This window comes from Hippocampus comes, unplaced genomic scaffold, assembly GCF_001891065.2.
Source record: "Hippocampus comes isolate QL1 unplaced genomic scaffold, H_comes_QL1_v1.1 scaffold259, whole genome shotgun sequence".
Classification (NCBI taxonomy): Eukaryota; Metazoa; Chordata; class Actinopteri; order Syngnathiformes; family Syngnathidae; genus Hippocampus; species Hippocampus comes.
The window spans coordinates 1-19258 of NW_017805147.1; the positions used below are offsets into that span (position 1 = coordinate 1).

General features: G+C 46.2%; 2 protein-coding genes and 1 long non-coding RNA gene across 5 annotated transcripts; 1 reads left to right on the forward strand and 2 right to left on the reverse strand.

Moving 5' to 3' along the window:
* The first annotated feature begins 7 nt into the window (after positions 1 to 7).
* LOC109514671 (synaptotagmin-14-like) lies at positions 8 to 5732 on the forward strand. 3 transcript variants are annotated; one of them, XM_019867942.1, is made up of 8 exons: positions 208 to 275; positions 505 to 1422; positions 1692 to 1826; positions 2016 to 2251; positions 2390 to 2827; positions 2928 to 3108; positions 3238 to 3294; positions 3641 to 5732. In XM_019867942.1, exons 2-8 carry the CDS (start codon positions 552 to 554, stop codon positions 3970 to 3972), a joined length of 2250 nt encoding a protein of 749 aa, XP_019723501.1. In that variant the 5' UTR covers positions 208 to 275; positions 505 to 551; the 3' UTR covers positions 3973 to 5732. The 3 variants fall into 3 exon arrangements, with proteins under 3 accessions (XP_019723502.1, XP_019723503.1, XP_019723501.1); XM_019867943.1 differs by lacking the exon at positions 505 to 1422 and having other exon boundaries at positions 8 to 275; positions 2013 to 2251; XM_019867944.1 differs by lacking the exons at positions 505 to 1422; positions 3238 to 3294 and having other exon boundaries at positions 8 to 275; positions 2013 to 2251.
* A 983-nt stretch (positions 5733 to 6715) lies between these two features.
* Positions 6716 to 13260, reverse strand: extl3 (exostosin-like glycosyltransferase 3). Its single transcript, XM_019867941.1, has 5 exons — positions 10857 to 13260; positions 10526 to 10653; positions 9673 to 9817; positions 9457 to 9585; positions 6716 to 8392 (listed from the first exon to the last, which is right to left on the reverse strand). Exons 1-5 carry the CDS (start codon positions 12993 to 12995, stop codon positions 8183 to 8185), a joined length of 2751 nt encoding a protein of 916 aa, XP_019723500.1. The 5' UTR covers positions 12996 to 13260; the 3' UTR covers positions 6716 to 8182.
* A 317-nt stretch (positions 13261 to 13577) lies between these two features.
* Positions 13578 to 19067, reverse strand: LOC109514673 (uncharacterized). Its single transcript, XR_002168030.1, has 2 exons — positions 18874 to 19067; positions 13578 to 13612 (listed from the first exon to the last, which is right to left on the reverse strand). It is a non-coding gene; the product is annotated as an uncharacterized LOC109514673 (long non-coding RNA).
* Between the last annotated feature and the right edge of the window lie 191 nt (positions 19068 to 19258).

Sequence of the window (19258 nt, forward strand, 5' to 3'; positions counted from 1 at the left end):
AGTGGAGAGAACTCAGATTTCCGCAGCAGTCCGGACTAAGACGTTTCCCCCTCTCTTATTTACGCCGTGTAAACTTGCTCGTGAAGTCCCGAAATAAATCATACATTTTTCCTCCCCCCTTTGTTCCCTTGTGCTTATCTCCTCCTCAGTGTCTCCTGAGCTTCTGGGTGTCCTGTCCTCCATCGCTGCCTTCATGGCACTGATGGCTCTGTTTTTTCTTTACCTCAGCAACAAACGGTCAGTGGACAATCCTGACACCGTGAGCAACAAGACAGGTAACATGCTCGCGCAATTGTCGATATACAGTTGCTTCCTTCATTACAATCTACAGTTGCAGTTCACTTTAAAGTGGCCCGCGTGGGTTTTCTCTGGGTATTCCAATTTTCTCCCACTTTCCAAAAACATGCATGGCGGGTTGATGGAACGCTCTAAAGTGACCCTTGTGAGGATGATGTAAGATGCCGCTGCCGCTCCCTCCTGTTAACGAGCACTTGTCCGTGTCAGTGCCTGTGATGAGCTAACCTGGCAGTCAACTGGACCCCTGCGGCAAGATGGCCTTCTTCAAGACCTTTCAGCAGAACCTTCCGTCCGTCAGCATTTCCTCCATCTTGGACTCGGTCAGCAGTAAAGTGGACGTCCTGGCCAACGCCGTCAGCGACGTGACGTACGCCGTTAGCGACCAGCTGACCGAGCAGGTCAACACCATCATCAACAAGGTCCAGGAGGAGGAGGACGGAGAGCAGGATTGGGCGCAGACGTCCACCACGCAGGACGGGAAAGCTGCGAGTAGAAGTTTGTGGCCGGAAACGAGTTCAAACTTGAAAAACAACCCAAGCGGTGACGCCGCCGAGGCGGACTGCGAGCAAAGCCAGCTGGAGTGGGAATGGAGAGACGGATGCTGGCGGGTGAAGAAGACTGCAGCCGAGTTAGCGGAGGAGGAGAGGAGGAAGAAGGAGGAGAAAGAGTTGCTGGAGAAGAGGGAGATGAGGAGGAAAGAGAGGAGAGAGAAGCGCTTGGAGAAGGCCGGCGCGACTACGAAAAACCAGGAGCCTTCCAAAGAGGGACAGGAAGAGCAGACAGAAGCTGATGAATTAAAAAAAACAGGCCAAGAAGCGAGGCAAGGTGAAGACACAACACAGCCCGGCGGACGCGAAGGGTGTGATGAACCGCTTCCATCGTCGGGCGCTGAAAGTGAGACGATGTTCCCTGAACAGGAGGAGGAAAAGAATGAACGAGATGAAGAGGAGAGGTACAGCCTTGAGAGAGAAGGTGACGATGAGGACATGCCGGATGCCTCTAGAACTCAAGTGAAAAAGAAAAAGTTGGATAAAAAGAAGGAGAAAGCAGCTAAGAAAGCAGAGAAAGAGGCAAAGAAGAAGGAGAAAGGCAGGAAGCACAAGAAGAAAGACAAAAGCAAACAAGGTTAGATGGTGTGCCGCTTGGATGCTTTCAACTTTCCGTCCTTTAAATTTACTTTACTGGACTGGACGTCGTCACTCGATTAAGCTTCTGTAATTTCTTGACTGTTGGTGTGGTGTTCTTTCATTTTGAGGGCCAGCAAGGAATTATCATCTATTTTTTCACCCGACAGTCTAATCACTTAATTTCATGTGATACGCATGGCACAGTTGTGTTTGCTGTCATCTTACAAAAGTTCTTTTTTTTCCTTTTTTGCCTGCGTGTCCTATCAGAGGCGGTTTTGACAGAAAGCGAGGAGGAAAGAGACCCAGAGCCCATGGTCCAGTCTGCGACCACCGTGTGCCACAGTAAAAACAAGGAGGCCACAGAACAGGAAGACTACAGCAGTGAGGCCTCCAACGAAGATGGTGAGTGTCCCTTGAACAGTTTTTTTTAGTGTATGACAATAAGCATCGCGCCTCGTCTCCGATGAAACTACAACATTCTATTGTGGAGGTGCTCATTTGATAAAATAGCGTCAACTTTTAGTGCGTGTGTGTGGAACGACATCTCACTCACCTGACTTTGAAATCTCTCTGTGTTGGTGATGAAAGCAGCCGGCCGCATCCAGAAATTAAAGAAAGCGCCTTCGCTCACGGAGGGCCATCCTCCTCCCTATCAGGACCGGGTCTTGGTGGCCTGCGTGTCTTCCTCCCATTCCCGAGTCGGCAGGGCGTCATCCCCTCAGCGCTGCTCCAGTGAGGCCAGCGTGGACCAGGACACGGAGAGCTACCTCAACAAAGGTTGCGAGGAGGACATACCCAGTGACAGCACTGCTGTGGTGGGGCCTGAGGTGAGAGCAAGGTTCCTGTTCGGGGTCCTTTGAAAAGGCACATTAACTATAAAATACTAACAAACCTGCTCTGAAAGCTAATAAAAACGAACAAAACAAAATTAAAATGAACGATAATGAATGGAATTTTTCTTTCAGGACAGCTCTGGTCCACCGCTGCCTTCAGCCTACGAACCGGAGCCCCTTGCCAAGTACGGCACGCTGGATGTGGCCTTCGAGTATGATTCCAACGAGCAGTGGCTCGCCGTCACGGTCACCGCGGCGACGGACATCCCCGCTCTCAAACAGGCGGGCAACATCTCGTGGCAGGTCCACCTCGTCCTGCTGCCTACCAAGAAGCAGCGGGCCAAGACGGGCGTCCAGAAGGGCCCGTGTCCGGTTTTCACCGAGACGTTCAAGTTCTCTCGAGTGGAACAGGAGGTGTTGAGCGATTGTGCCGTTCGCTTTCGCCTGTACAGCATCAGAAGGATGAAAAAAGAGAAGGTCCTGGGTGAGAAGGTGTTCCACCTCACCAAGCTAAACCTGCAGGGGAAAATCGCTTTGCCTGTCACCCTCGAGCCTGGATCGGAACTTACAGTGAGAGCTTTTTATAGAAGCAGTAGAAAGCTGTTTGAGCATTTTTTTCCCCCCGATAGCCTTGACATGCAACCGCTTTCCATATGTTTCTCTTTCTCAGGGTTGTGGCTCAATGGTGAGCGTGTCCCGTAGCGCAGGGGTCGTGTCCTATCGCTCCACCGAGGACTCGTCCTCGCCAGAAATCCTCCTGGGACTCGTGTACAATTCTGCCACGGGACATCTGTCCGCTGAGGTGATCCAGGGGAGCCATTTTAAAAGTACAGCATCCGATAAACCCGTCAGTAAGTCAAGCAGCTTCTCATTGCTCTGATTTTTGCCGTGGCACTTTTTGAAACTCCTGCAACTCTTTGGACTCTGCGTGCTGCTTTTCACCTCCTGCTTCTCCTTGTTTCCAATCTTGTGTGCTATAGATGGTCTGTTTTGTTGTTTAAAGCATTTCGTTGGGGGACAGCTTTATATCATGAGAGGTAAGAACCTATGTGTACAGAATAGGCGTTTAGTCAACTTTATGAACTTGAAGGAGATGAAACTTACATAAATTAATTCAAATCTGATGGAAACTTTGATGAATTTTTGTTCAATTAAATAATGTTCACGTTAAGGCCCGGAAAAATCACGATTTCTCGGAGAGAATAATAATCATAATTCATTTTTCCCCAGTGTTCCTCAGCCCTATTTTCTATGATTTCCTTATTTATTGAGCTGCAACTCCTGATTGTGAATTTCCAAGCACTTTGCTGCAGTGTGTGACGCTCGCCGCCATACTCACTTTCTACCACTTGATGGCTCTCTCCCAACATCATTCTTTTGCAGACACTTACGTGACGCTGACCATGCTGGACTCCAAAGGCAAGGAGATGTCCAAGTTCAAGACGGCGGTATGCCGTGGGCAGCCCAGCCCCTCCTACAAAGAAACCTTCGTCTTCCAGGTGGCGCTCTTCCAGCTGACTGACGTGTCACTGGTTCTGTCCGTCTTCTGTCGCCGCAGCAGCATGAGGCCTCGGGAGCGCCTGGGCTGGGTCTCCTTGGGCCACAGCAGCACCGGCGAGGAGGAATTGGCCCACTGGACCGAGATGAAGGAGGCTGAGGGCCAGCAGGTGTGTCACTGGCACACCCTCACCGACACAAAGGGCCTGATTTACTGAGTGTCCTGATTGACTGGAGGTTTATGCAAGCAGGAATGGGCGCAAACCTAATTGCTCACGCAAACAGATGTGGAAGCCGAGCTTCTAACTGGGGGCACCCAGGAACGCGTGTGCCAAACACACAAAATTGCAATTTGAAATGCCAGAAACAAAAATTATCGTGACCTATTGCCTATTCAGCAATGCAATTTTGGAGCTACTGAATGATCTATGGACTCATGTCATATAACCTATGACAAAACTCCTTTCAACTCCGCATTTCCTTGCATCTGGGTCATTTTGAGCTCACTGTGACAATTGGTTCTGGACTCTGCCGGAGCAGTTTTCTGGGTGTCGATCGTGCATATGATGCCCACTAACAGTGCGCGCAATCTGTTAGCGTGAGGGCGCAATTTAGTGCCTGCTATTTGGGATCTTTGTAAATCTGGCCCATATTGTGGGGAAAAAAGTGGTCAGGACACCTCATGCTGTAGGAGGCAGATGCTACCTGTTGAGACCTTGTGGGTGGAAATTTTGAGATCCTGAAGCAGCCATGAAGAAGGAAAGTGACGTTTACTGTCAATATAAAAATAGAACACAGCCCTGTTAAAAGACAAGATTTTTTTTTTTTTTTACTGGCATGGGAATTACAGAGTAGCTTTGCCATACAGTCACATAGTGATAGTATCACAATACAGGGATTGTCCATCCATCCATTTTCAGTTTTCACATGAAAGGACCCATTGACACCCATGTGATGAATCAGTGTGTGTCAGGAAGATGTAAAGGCCGGAGAAAACCACACAATGAAATGTCAAAGCGGAGATTTCAACTCAGAACCGCAATGCTGTGAGTCAGATATGATAACCACTCACTCACCGTGCTGCCCAATGCATATTATTTCCCCGTAACATGCCATTGTAAGGGGATTGCAATGAATCAGGGAAAAAAAAAACAAACTTGTATTTCAACAGGGTCATGTGTTCCCGTCAATACTACACCATCACGCCTGCAGTAATTTGCATGCAGTCTGCAGCAACCGTTTACAACGTGAAGAGCCTTTCCACGCGGCATAAAAAGACATTTTCGCTCTTGGTACCTTTGGGAAGCCAAGAGCTTGGAGCGGGCGGGCTCCTCCTTTTGCAGCCACCAGCATAGCAGACACTCTGCGGGTCACAGACATTGACAAGCAAAAACACTTTGACTGTTTAAAAAGAAAAAAAAAGGGCCTATCCTACATGCTGCAACGATGTTCACAGGCTGTGCTTTGTTTACATGCATTATGCAAGATCATCCTTTTTTTAATCAGTCAAGAGGTTTACCGGATTTCCACAAAGACCTCGTAAAACTGGCGCCACATGATGCAAAAGGAAGTGGAGTCAAACCATGTCCCTGCAGTCTTCCAGAATTGGGCACAGCTGCTCGGTGAGGGTTATTCAAGTGCAGCTCGTCTTCTCGTGTCAAAACACACTGAGCCTCTTTCACCAGTCAGCCTTGACAAGTGGGCCGAGTCCATTCATGCGCACATGCGGCACGTTCTGCGGAGAGATAGGCAAACTGCCGTGTCGGCGGCATCGTCTTATTTCCTCATTCCGAGCGAAAAGACTGCGTATCGGGAGGGAGAAAGGATGCTGGTATTTAGTGGAACCTCCAAAGTCAAACAACCCCAAATTGGTACAAAATTCTAATCATCTCAAGAGACCTGGGCTTAAAGTAGCGGTGGGAAAAATTCTGTGTACAAGTAGCCAGCCACATTTGATGACAAAAAAAAATAAATAAAACACCCTGAAATGGTTGCCAGCCAAACTGCATTAAGAGAATTATGTATTGTGGCAATGTTGTTACCTTACTTGTACAGATATCTGAACACAAATATTTTCTCCTCTGCAAATAGCACTAATAATGTATTTAGCTATTTATTTTTAAAGCAATGTTGGAGGTGACTAGTGTTACAGAACAAATTCTGTTTAAATTTTACACTATTGTGTGAGGGAACAAAACAACACAAATGTCTGGAACAACAGTTTCACTTTGTGTTGGGTGCAAGGGCACCTTTTGAGTCTTCATGGACTATTTCAAACATATGCCGCAGAAATTACTTCACAACAACGACATTCAGCAATCAGACACAAGGAAAGCCAGATGACTCCTGTTCGAAACAAAAAAAAAAAAGTCAAAATGATGTTAATATATTTTTTATTTCCATTCATCTGACTCCTGTCTCCTGCTGGTTCAGAATAATGACCCTCTTTCCACGCACTCGAGGATTGGACTTCCTCGGTGCACCTTGCAGAACGGCTGCAGCATTGTGCAATAAATTTTCCATGCTACTAGCCATGGAAAACCAGCTGTGCCACAAACCCCAACCCCCGGGGGCAGATTAAAAAATACCAGCCGAACCATTTAGTGCCTCAGATGGGGTTGTGCAGTTACGAAGCCTCGTTGGTCTTCAATAAAAAGTGTAACGTGGCATTGCAGACAGACAGAACGGCATGATTGGAACTTTAAAAAAAAAAAAAACTGACTCCCAAATTTGGCCCTACTTGGACTCCTGCCGATGAAAACGTTTGGATATAAGAACACCCCCATGGGAGGAAAGTGGCACAAGCTAGTTTTCCTTGGCCCCCCCGAGACTCCAATTTCCTGTCATTTTATTGCATGTGTCAGTCAATTACAAAAAAAGGAAAAAAGTTAATTCATGTATTCAATAAATATACGGGAACCATGGACTCGAGCATGTGTTTCTTAAGAAGAATCCCAACACAAGAACTGCGGCATCTAGTTTGTTCCTTAAAAAGACTTTCGACTCACAATTCTGAAGCTCAAATGAATCAACTCGCTTGCGGGCGTACCGGACTGCATCGTTTGTACCTGTTTGGCAAAGAAAACATTCATGGAGCGATTACTTTCTCTAAAATAAAAGTGAAACCAATATGGTGACACTTTAAAGTGACATTTAGACAAACGTGTTCGGGAGAGTTCTGTACAAGTCGGTCATACACGGTGAGACTAAGGGCAGTCAAGTCAGGACATCCAATGTTCTGTTCGTGCACCTCCATTATTTCACCTTAATTCTAACAGTTTCACGTCACCGTGGGGTGGGGTAGGGGTTGACTTTGTGCGGTGTTTGGCAGCTGAGATTGTGCATGTCACAAATGGATAATACAACCAGACACTCTCTGAAATGACATTGTTACAATACAAAGGAGCATTTGGGCTACGCTGAGGAAAAACTAGTACACCATCGTTTCCTCATGCCATTGTATTTTTTTCTTTAATTTTTTAAATTGTGGCCATGCGATTCATAATTATGTAGAAAGTACAAAAGAGTGGTGGCATGGAGCAAGTGGCATTTGCGGTGCGGGCACAGAGAAACGAACATCTTCTCTGCAGGGAGTTTTGTGTTTCCAATAACACCACAAAAAGTTACTCCATTTGTTGCTCAGCTCTGAGGTGATTTTATTTCTCATCCATTCAACCATTTTCGATATTGCTTGGCCTGATTAGAGTTCATAGAATACACCGCGGACTGGAAACTTATCGGAGGACTGTTGTCGCTAGGACTTTACTTTTATAATATTACAGCTTTGATAAATTCTTGTTATCTTTTTTTTTTCTTTTAAGAGTGGCCCAAATACTCCTTTATGAAAAAAAATGACGAAAAAGCAGGCCACAACAGACTGTGGACACACACACGCACACAACAAATCTGCTATCGGCTGGTTTCCATGATAAAATTCAGGCATTATGGTGACTTGCTGAACTCAACAGGAATTACCCCAAAGGTTCTAAGTCAGGGATGGATGGAAAAAAATGTCCTTTTGCACATTAAAAAAAAAAAGCTCAATAAAATAGTTTTGACAATCAGTGCTTCCATCACATATATGTACTTGGAATACAGCTCATCACTGTGAAATGACCAACCAGAAGCAATGAAACTGTCTGTGGGTCAACATAGGTGACCAAGTAGTTTCTATCTTTTAGATAGAATTTTTCCCCATTTCTGTACACTCTGTACAACCACTTTCAGGATTATAAAACATCTGTAGTGGTTCATGACGAAGCTTGATGAGGGACACAAAAAAAAACAAAAAAAAAAAAACTCAAAATGAGTGTCACACCTATGAAGGGCTTTTTCTTGAGGTTGGCAGTGGGGGCCCTTATTCAGCATCACCTTCTATGCATCCATTCAACTTCGTCATCATTTTCGCTTTGGCTCTTCGGCCCGCCGCTAGATGAACTTGAAGCATTTGGTCTTGTCGTGTGGCAGGCGCGTTTTGAAAAGCACGGAGTCCACACGGAACTGCGTGTACAGCAGCGGCATGTAGCCATACACCTTGACGAAGAAGTTGATGCACTTGTGGCGCTCGTGGAAGTGCGAGTCGTCGTGCGACAGCGCCTGAGGGCAACCGGGGCAGCGGAAAGTCCAGCGAGACGTGACCTGAGGAGGGCGAGGCAGACGAAGAGAAATCGAGAATGTGTTGGCTGGTGAGAAAAGATGACATTTCATCCATCGAATGAAGAACGCCATGTATGAAGAAGCCACAGACATTCACCTTGAACCATACGATTTTGCCATCACGAGTCCTTTCTCATCATTTTTGTGTTTTATAGTTTGAGGTGTCACAAAAGCAAAAAAAAAAAAAAAAAAAATTTATATATATATATATATATAGGTGTCAAAGTCACTGTTCTGTTTGACATTACACATTACATTTCACAAAAGCTGTTTTCTCCGCTTTTTGGTCAGAAACAGCTATTTTTGGTGAAAACAACTCAAAAAAGCTTGAAAAACTTTCGAGTGAACGAAATTCTACTCTTTCCTTTGGTAAGTTTGGTGCTTAAATGGTCACAGAATACGTGCCAAATGCCCTAAAACAGCAGGCAATATGAGGAACTCGACTTGGAAAACAGCTTGCAGTAATGAGTTAAATAATAAACTACTCACGGATTACGTTATATTGGATAAATGCCCCCCCCCTGATAATCTATCATGACACACTAGTATGTTTGAAGAACCGCCTCTACCAGGAAAATTGCTTTTATTGTCCTTGTAGGCGGCCACTTTTATTCCACACTCTGGGAAGCCACTTTGGTCGCAATGATCCACTCCAGGTCGTCATGGTAACAAAAGACTGACTGCTAGCCGCTAAAATAGGTCCACCCGCTGATGCGGATGCGTAATCTACAGAGTAAGCTTGTTCTCTGATGAAACACCCAAAAATCAATCAAGTCGATGTCTCTTCCCTCCCACCTCCTCCAACACATCCTGTGCTTTATAAAAGTTCAGATTTCATCTTATTTTGTGATTTATCTTTGTGTCAGTTTGAACATCGGTGAGACCGAGGGGACAGACATGCTGTCGAACCTCCAAAGTTGAACAGCACAAAACCTAAGGGAGTAATTATGCATCTTCAGAGCGCCTTGATGTCGGCCATGAGTGCACGCACGCCACACAGAGAAAGGTGGAAGAGCGAGCACGGCTGACCGCTCGCTATCACTGACCTTGATTGGTGGTTTGCGGGTGATGTGCGACACCAGGAAGTTCATGGCGATGTCCTCACAGTTGATGTACTCGTCCACCATATCTCTGATGGCCTGGGGCATCACGTACGAGTACAAGTAGGCGTAATACTGATGGGGAAACATATGAAGAGACACATGCTGTGTAGGTGATACGGCATTTTTCCTCCGGGGGTGGGCGGACGGGTGGGTGCGAACCTTGTGGAAGAACGCCGCTCCTGTCAGGACCATGGAGAGCTCACAGGAGTAGTTGGAGTTGTAGAGCCAGGACTGATGGTTGATATCCCAGGCATGATATCTCCCGGGGAAACCGACAATACGATCTCTGGCCTCTCGCCACACTCTGAGATAAGGAAAACAAACAGGAGTCTGTGTGAAAAGACGCAACTGGAGGCCGCGGGAAATCAAGCTGTTGTGGCTTTGGGTGAGAGTCAAGTCGTCGTGGCTTTGGCTTGTGGCTGCTTTGGACCAACCAAACCTCAGACCGAGGCAGGAGAGCCAATTACAACATAATTAGACATTTCCTAACGATCACAGCGCACAAAAAGCTCAAATATTTAATACCTTTACTGAGCTCCTCCAAGATCTCTTGAAAGGCAGACACTGCAAATTATTCCTCTCCTGAGCTCCAAGTAGAGCCGGGGGGCACATTCCAGAGTAATTCTGCAGCACTTTGGAGTAATTTTCTCCCGTGTACGTACACACACACATACACACCCGTACACAAGTCTGTACAAGCTGTTACTACAGTGAGTTGTGGACATATTTTGAAGGCAAGGGGGAGCGGGTCGAACCACATACTTTATTTATGACGAGATGGCAACATTTTTGTCTTGGTATTTTTGATTTCCTTCTCTGGTTATCGCCTCAGCTTTGATCAGACTGACTCTATTCAGGGATACGTTTTTTTCTGGAACTGAACCACAACATTTTTTGATGCGTGTATCAGCGTCATTGTATTCAGCTTTTCTAACAGGACTTGCACGCACCATAAACGGTATATATTGAAAAATGGGCACTGGGATATTTGAACTGAGTCGACACAACAGACCTGAAGCCAAACATGATCTCATCATGACGTAGGTGGGCGTCATCGTCAATCGAAAGGATGGCCTCGGTCTCCACGACATCCCAGGGAAGGAAACGGTTGTTGAGGCTGTTCTTTTCGGTGCGGACGACCTGCAGGATGATGAAAAATGTTTTTTTGGTTGAAAAGTGATAAATGAACAGTCTACAAAATGCGTCCGAGGCTACTGACAATTTTGAATGATCTCGGATTGCCTGACACATCACATTGGTACTTGTACTGGAATTTTGGGGGGGAGGTTCAAAGGGGCTCTTCAAACTACGACCACTGGTTTGTTTGCTAGACTGAAACTCACCACAATGGGCAGCCCGATGTCAGGCCACAGCAGGTCATCAGAAGGAGGCTTGGGTGAATTCCACACAACTACGACCTTGTTGAGGTATGGCAGTCCGTTCAGCCGCTCCAAAGAGTTCATGAGCACTTCCTCCCTCTCATACGTCAGCATGACCACAGTAAACTGTTCTCTGGGAACGTTCCCGCCTAACGATGCTTGGAACTCCTTCCCGGATCCTCCCGTGCCTCCACCGATGGGCCTGAAACCTGTCCCCGAACCCAGAAATTTGGCTTCGGAAGGCAGAACGGGGTCCAGCGGAGTATGGGGAAACAAATGAAAAGGGCCGGGAGCGCGGTTCCATGTTTGGTATATGCTCACCGACGTGTACGTAAAGTTGCGCAGAAAGCGTGGGGAGGCGTACGGAGGCTCCGTCTCTACAGGACCCAAATCGAGATCCCCGTTGTCTGCTAAGTTAGCATCAGTCCCTGCTAGCTTCCCTGCTTTATGGGGGATTTCTTGCGCAGGCTCTTCATTGATGGGTGCGGCAGGAATCTGAATCCTGGTGCGAATGTTGGCAAGGATAGTATTAAGTATGTTCTCGGAGGTGGAAAAGTAGGTTTCCCACAGAAAGCGACCCTGTCGTCTCATAGCTAGCATGTCATTGTCCGATAGGCTGCGCAGCAGGAAATGAAGTTCTGTCACACGTGGTTTAGGGACCATAATGGCAGCTTCGCTCCATCGAATAAACTGGTGGTAAGGTAGTTTGGAGTGGTCCCCGAGCACAACGGGGATGGCCCCGACCTCGAGAGCTTCGAAAAGTCTCATTCCACAGCCCGCTGAGGCAACCACTTGCCCATCTCCCGGGGCAATGACCAAGGCAAAAGTAGATGCCTTAAGGACCTCCAGCCTGTCCTCTCGCTCTCCACAAAGAGACCACTCAGTCGGCAAACTCGGCTTGGGGTTTTTACAGGTGAACTCTATGAGCACCTGGTCCAACTGACTATCCTGCACTGCTTTTAACGTGCCAATGATGCGATCATCATAGTCAGCCGGCGGATCGCCGTCCATCTCTTCCTCAAATGACTGCGGAGGAGCCTCTCGCAAGCTGCTCCTCAGCGACTCGACCCTCTCCCCCTGGAAGGTGAAGAGGTATTTCCTTTTTACGGGTACCTGATGAGGCAACTGCAAAAAGTTGGGTTCCGAGAGGGCGTGAACCAGTGGGGATGCGACCATGTCGAATCCTTCTCGATACTGCTGCTCCACGAAGGTGGACTGAACGACTGCTGCTCGCCCCGTACTGACATTATACAGGAAATTCTGTGTCATGGACTTTCGCGAAAGATGGACCACTACATGATTGTGTCCATCCGACCTCCAATAAGGAAGGGCTTTAAGTTGCCTCTCTAAATCCGACGGGTTTGGCGGGAAAGAAGTCGGCGATTCCTGTAGTTCCCCGACCAACACCAAATACAGACACGCGATGCTGGGGTCATTCGTTACGTAAATATTATTCTTAACCGACTCGGCAAAAGCCTGCTTCACCAGCGGATCAATATATTCCCCCCATGGATAGGAGCCTGTGTCGTAAACGTAAACTGGAAAGCCAGATGTGAGGGGACAACGGGCATAGTCAAAGCAGGTGTGCAGGCGGCAGGATCGGGAAGATTTCGGTGGTGGGAGCCCAGGATCTTCCTTGTCAGGCAGCAATCGGACAGGCAAGGACAGCTTTGGCTGGTTTTGGGACATTAGTTCTTTATAGGAATGCTCCGTCTGACTGATGACATTCTTCAGCTGCAGTAGGTCCTGCTTGGCGCTGTCGATGCTCCGCTTACAGGCCTCAATGCGCAGGTTGAGCCTGGCGATCTCCCCGTTGAGCTCCTGTCTCTTGGCCTCCAGCTGTAGCAGCTCTTCGCTGACGGACTCGCGTATGCGGCACAGATCTTGCACATGTTTGGCCTCGCACAATTCGCCACCGGGCCGGGGCCCAAAGATCCGCTTATCAGGACTCCCGGCTTCATCGATGGTCGTGAGGTAGTAGTGGGCAATCAGAGGGAAGAAAACCAGGATAAAGAAAAGCATGAAACTGAGCCAGGTGAGACGCACATGCCTCAACACCCATGGCTGTCCGCCACCCCCGAGTCCGCCGCCGTTACGCTGCATTTTTGAATCAGTCCGCCCCTTGTCTCATCAAGAAATCAATGCTATGGGGTTCTGCAGCAGCCATGATTCGACCTTGTCGGGCAGAGGGGGGTGGATGTTATATCATCAAAGCTTAGTTCATGTGTTGACTTTCAAAAATAAAAATTAAAAACGGCAGTCATTTGCCTCTTCTTCTTCTGGGTTCTGTGGATCTCAACAGAGAACCCAGCTTCACCTGTAAAGTAATATGTACCCGACTCTGTGAGAGCCTAAACAAGCTTAGGCCACAGTTCACTTACGTTACGGAATATCCTGTGACACTTATTTTTCCATACTTATTTGTCATGTCCTTGTTTATGATGATACTAATGGAGTGTGTTATACCGGAGACAAATTCCTTGTGTGTTCTACATATTTGGCCAATAAAGATGATTCTGATTCTGATATTGACGCGATGCACCCCTTGCAAATCAAGTCAGGAAACGGTTCCACTTCTGAGGAGTGACACCCCTCAATGTGTGAAGAGGGGCGAGCAGCATGGTGGCTCAAAGAGCGGTCAAATCGGGTGGCCCCGTTGCTTCCGTCCGGAGTCGAACCATTTTCTGACCCCAGGAAAATGTTCTTCTCAAACAGGAAACCTGAGAAACAAAAAAGACACAAATAAGGGTACAACATTTATTTTTGGAAAACATTTTTTTTCTATTAGGTGGTACACTCGCCGGACTTGTGTGCGGGCGGCATGAGATCGCTTCCTGCTAAGTCATGGTGTGGATGTGGGTGTGAATGGTGGTTTGTCTCTATATGTGCCCTGCAACTGGCTGGCGACCAATGCAAGTCCGCCTTCCGCCCAAAGTCAGCTGGCATCGGCTCCAGCAACTTGTTTCTGCCGTCGTTAGTCCAAAAAGATCCTCGCACATGTGACCCGAAGAATGCTGCTTGGCATTCTGCTGCTCAGTCATGAGTGGGAGTGGCAAACAGAGATGGGCTGATTATTTGTAGCATGACTGTCGTGACAGTGGGGGTTGGGGGGGTAATGGCAAACAGATGTCGGCAAATGTTTCTGATGCTCGGCCTATTCTGTGGCCCAAATGCTGCGAAGAAACACAACAACACATTGGCGGAAGTTGACCCAGCTCTTAATCCCTCCGGTTGGAGCAAGCTCATCAGCGTGAATGTTTTCTTGCTACAAAGCTCATCTTGGATCCGTATCGATTGCCCTGTACTTAGTCCGTGTGGATCAATAATAATGCCACATTACCTTCTGTACCTCTGAGCTGTGATGCAGCTAATGATTCACCAGACTTGACACTGGCCTTCATATGAACAGTGTGAATATAAGGTTACAATTCAGTACTGGAGAACCCATCGTAGGCTCACTCATTTGTCATTTTGTAGGAGGCTGATTGACATTTAAGGGGCTGCTGTAAAATGTGGGGGATGAATATGGGTTTTATTTGAATGTCCGTCAAAACAATCAATCAATATTGTGACCGCTTGCATCAGGAAGGGCATCCGGCGTAATCACTATGCCGCACGGGAAGAGCGACATTCGGAATTAATGACCATCAGGATTAAATATCTTTGGTGGTTTCACGAGAAGCCGAAGCAAGGTCGGCAATCTCATTGCCAAGCGATTGTGATGAGTATAGCAACGCGTTGGGAGAAATGGAAAACAGTGAGCCGCCCCGAATAAACTACCCAGTTTCAATTCGTGCACAAGCAAAAGCCGCAGTTCAAGCTCAACGACGGAGTGGGGCGAGCGTATGATTTGCGCAAGGTATGAGTCATTATCAGCAAGAACAAAAGACGAACGCTGCTTCCAGGTTGGCAGACAATTGAGGACAAAATGCCCGCATGAATGTTTGAACAACGTCAGTGCCTAACGGCAGGACGTTCTGATACAGTCCTCGGATTTCTCTCGTGAAGGAAAAGCAAGAAGAGCAGCGATGTGTAGTTTGAATTATGTTAAGATTACACCGGCAGCACTATCCGTCCCCATGCGGGGAAGACAGAGGGAGTAGCAGGTGAAATGAGCGTGCGGCCTCTTGAGATGACATTTTTTTTTTCCCTCCCGCCTCAGGAGGGCACTGGAAGTAAGAAACGGAGAGCAGAGGAGGCTGGCGGGCGGACGGGAAGATCACGGAGCTTTTTTTATTTTAAATTAGACCCCGAGTAGCAAGGTTCCATGAGGTAGAGACATAGAGTCTAAAATATCAAGATGAGGGCTCTCATATTACTCCTTTCATGAAGAAAGCGTTCAAGACCAACCTGCATTAAGCCCACAACATATCGAGACTGTATAAAACTTTTGAGAAAGTTTTACCTTTGCCCTAAACCTTCAACAAATTTTAACTCATGAGATCAGTCACTTTTTCATGGTTCATATAAAATGTTTTTGTTTTTACAGCTCAGGACTGAGCCGCAGGCTGATTGAACAACTCACATAAAAATAATACAAAATGAAATATGGCTTCTGGAGGTGACCTGCCTCAACAACAAAAATGTCATCCTGTCTGCTGGGACTCCAAACGACCCTCGAGAATTTGTGTCCTCGCCGGCTCGTTGCTCTTGCAGTATACCCTTGTTGTCATTAACTGGGAGGGGACATGGCGACGAGCCGCTCACTCGGGAGAAAATGCGGAGGTAACTGCTGGGGAAGGGCGGAGTTCCAAAGGACACTCGGCGAAGGGGAGCAGGTGGTGAAGCCATGACTCAACAATTCGCAATTTGTACCTACAGCCTGTGACAAGAATCCACATCAGAAACAACAGACAACGGGGTCAGACTTCAAAGCGTGCTGGGAAATTAGCGCCGATACGTTCAGCCCGTGACATGAGCGGGCTGACTTTTTCGACACGTTCTCCTTTACATTGTGACGACAGTTAATGCATTAAAATCAGTGGATTAATCGAAATCATATTTGAAGACAACATCCTTCAAACTATTAAAACGGATGAAAAAAGGTTATCTTATCTTATCTGATCTTATCTTAATCACCACGTGGAAGCAAATGCTACCTTTGCTCTCGTGAAATCGATTTACGCTTCCAATGGCCTTTTGTCAAAAGCTCGTTCTGCAAAATAAACGGCGTTATCTTGCCCTGGCAGCGGGCGTCGTTGCAGAATCCTCTTGAGAGGCTCAGCTAGCCAAACACACCGGACCAGAACAGATTGACTAAGGCCCGACAACAGCTGCCAGAACCCCCCGGAAGCTTCATCTTCCAGTCCGCTGATGGATCGTGGGAGGAGAGCCAGGGTGATTAGTTCTTAACATGACAGAGTTATGACCTGAATATTCGCCAACTGGCTCCAACTTAACTGTCTGCACCCTCACTTGTATGCAACAAGAGTAAAAAAAAATAAAATAAAATAAAATAATTCAAATATCGTGACTAATGTGAGTTTGTTGGTTCATCTTTTTCTTGACGGTTTGTTCATGGAAGACTGACTCACAGATTCTGCATTGTGGTTGGTTCTGTTGATGCGATATTGATTGAGTTTTTAACCAGGCTTAATTTTTGTTTTTTGTGCATTTCTGAATGCAGGATTTATTTTAACTTCGGCATGACCGCATTACAAATTGCCTGTATTGTGAATCTAGTTTGCATGTGACAATGCTGTGAAGAGCAGAACTGTTCATAGCATACTCCAGGAAACCAAGAAAAGACACTCATGCCTCACAACAAAGTGCATTATCTGAATTTGAGCATGAAGTGTTACAACTGCTCGTGAAAAAAAGTTGGCTGTGTGGAAAAGGCATTAGCTGACAAATTTTGCTTCCTGACCGGCAGGAGTGGTGCCGTGAGGAGATGGCGTTGAGTCACATCATCAAAACCCAAGACATGTGCTGCTACTTTCCTTTGCTTGTTTCAGCTCACGCACTTTATCGGAAGTTACAACTGTTGGCATCAGAATGAATCATTATGAAACAAATGGCTGCCGTTCCGACACCAATGACACGGAACAGGCTGCCCGCAAAAGTCTCCAATCTCTGAAAACAGATGTTTGTTTAAACAGGAAGAGAGCTTAGCTACGATTCTGTGGTTTCTGAGGGCAAGGCCATGCAAGTAGGCAGCAGCTGAATTTGGTGAATCAGTCAGTGTCGAGGATGGCAGATGGCAGCTCCAAAAAAAAAAAAAAAATCATATCCCGTCTTCCTTCTTGCAGCTGTTCTTTCGGCTACAGCAGCCCACATTCTGGTTGTATAGTGAGGCGTGTGATGACTGAAAACCGATACAAACGGAATTCTTTTGTTCCCGTCAACATTAACGATGGCTGCTGTGTTCTCTTTTAAGCTGCCTGTATTTTTCCAACCTGAACAGACGTTTTTAATTTATTTATGTAATTTTGCATGTTGAGAAAAAGCCAAATCAAACCTGGCAGGCAGGCCATTCAATCTTTTATTTAAATCAAGGGAAGAGAAGAGTCAGTCCAGGTCAACTAAACTGTATGCAATGTTAACATTTGGGTTATTTTCATTTCTTCACCGCTCACTGTTGTGTAATGGGCTTATTTTGAAAAATCAGAACATGCCATCATGCTTACTAATTGAATTTAAGTTTTAGGTTATTATTAACTCTGTCAAACAAGACATTTACTTTTCAACATTGTTTTTTTTCTTTCCTTCCCAAATAAAAAGCACATTGGTTTTTGTTCGATTGTGACTTCATGTAAGTCATTTACGAATGGGATATGTTAGATAATCTATTGCAACATATTCAAACTCATCTCTTATTTGTTTCGCAACGGTGAAGGTCAGTGGAATTTGTTCATTTCCTCCTGATCTAATGATCAGCATTCCTGTGTATGCTAACCATAATGGAAGATTACAGTGGAGTGCTGATGCTGCCATTGGTCTGCACTGTGACAAGAGTGAGATCGATTTTGAAAGACACACAATGTCAATTGGGACATTGAGAAAAATCTATAGTGTTTTTTTTCACGATGGAGCCTGACTTACAACATTGCGTCTATGGTGCTGTGAGCTCCATGGACTTCGGGGAGTTCTTATTAAAGTAGAAAACTTCTGATGTCACCGCAACGCCTTTATTGAAGTGATCTAGAGCTGCAGCTTTTGAATATAGTATACTGTACTCAATCTTAATAATCTCCCCAAATATTTGTTTGCCAGCAAAGAAATGTGTGCTTTTTATAGGAAATTGTTGTGACTTAGTGGACTAAAGCGGACATGGTGTTAGAAAAAAACATATAGTGTTCATCAACAATGGATGCAAAATCCACATGCATATGAGCACACCGATGTGGTTCGATCGATGAGTGCTTTCAGTACACACACACACACACACACACACACACACACACACACACACACACACACACATGTCTCGGCTGCAGAGCGAGAGCTTGAAGTGATCTAGAGCTGCAGCTTTTGAATATAGTATACTGTACTCAATCTTAATAATCTCCCCAAATATTTGTTTGCCAGCAAAGAAATGTGTGCTTTTTATAGGAAATTGTTGTGACTTAGTGGACTAAAGCGGACATGGTGTTAGAAAAAAACATATAGTGTTCATCAACAATGGATGCAAAATCCACATGCATATGAGCACACCGATGTGGTTCGATCGATGAGTGCTTTCAGTACACACACACACACACACACACACACACACACACACACACACACACACAGGTCTAGGCTGCATAGCACGAGCAGCCTTCCATATTAGCCTCCGATAAGTCCACCGACATTTAACTGTAACCACGTCGGAATCAACAAACATAAAATATGTTGGTCGTGACATATACATGAAGGCAAAACATAAAGTCTCATCTAGCAACTAAGGTTAGCCTGTTATCGCCAGGACTGGTCACAACGTTATGCATGATGCTCTGTCCTCTTGACTGGCCCAGCAATGTTAGCTTCAGTTGCTACTCACCCCTCTAAGATCCTGCAGGTTCAACGTGTTGTCCAAAACCACTCCGCAGGTTTACTTACTCGTACATCCTCCAGGTGTGTTAATTTGGAACGAATTGATGTTTGGGATCGTGTAGCAGAGGAGCTCACACCATCATCATTAAAAACTGCATTGTTGCTGTTACCGCAGCACAAACAGCGGCGACGCTGTGCCGCTATGCATTGTGGGAAATCAGTCTTGTAGCACCACGTACTAGAACAAATAGTGAAAATCTGTCATCTTCTGGTTATGAATGGTACTGCAGGGATCTGTGGCGTGTGAATTCACCAATTGAATGTACGTATGAGCAACTAATATGTGAGGTTTTCATCGGAATTAACAAATGAATATTTCCAATGCTGACCGA

Excerpts from the sequence above, each read along its gene's own strand:
- LOC109514671 (XM_019867942.1), top strand. The coding sequence starts at position 552 with ATGGCCTTCTTCAAGACCTTTCAGCAGAACCTTCCGTCCGTCAGCATT. Across the intron at positions 2,828-2,927 it reads AGCCTGGATCGGAACTTACA|GGTTGTGGCTCAATGGTGAG; the intron begins GTGAGAGCTTTT and ends TCTCTTTCTCAG. Across the intron at positions 3,109-3,237 it reads AGCATCCGATAAACCCGTCA|ATGGTCTGTTTTGTTGTTTA; the intron begins GTAAGTCAAGCA and ends TGTGTGCTATAG.
- extl3 (XM_019867941.1), bottom strand. The coding sequence starts at position 12,995 with ATGCAGCGTAACGGCGGCGGACTCGGGGGTGGCGGACAGCCATGGGTG. Across the intron at positions 9,586-9,672 it reads GAGCGGCGTTCTTCCACAAG|TATTACGCCTACTTGTACTC; the intron begins GTTCGCACCCAC and ends TTTCCCCATCAG. Across the intron at positions 8,393-9,456 it reads CCCGCAAACCACCAATCAAG|GTCACGTCTCGCTGGACTTT; the intron begins GTCAGTGATAGC and ends CGCCCTCCTCAG.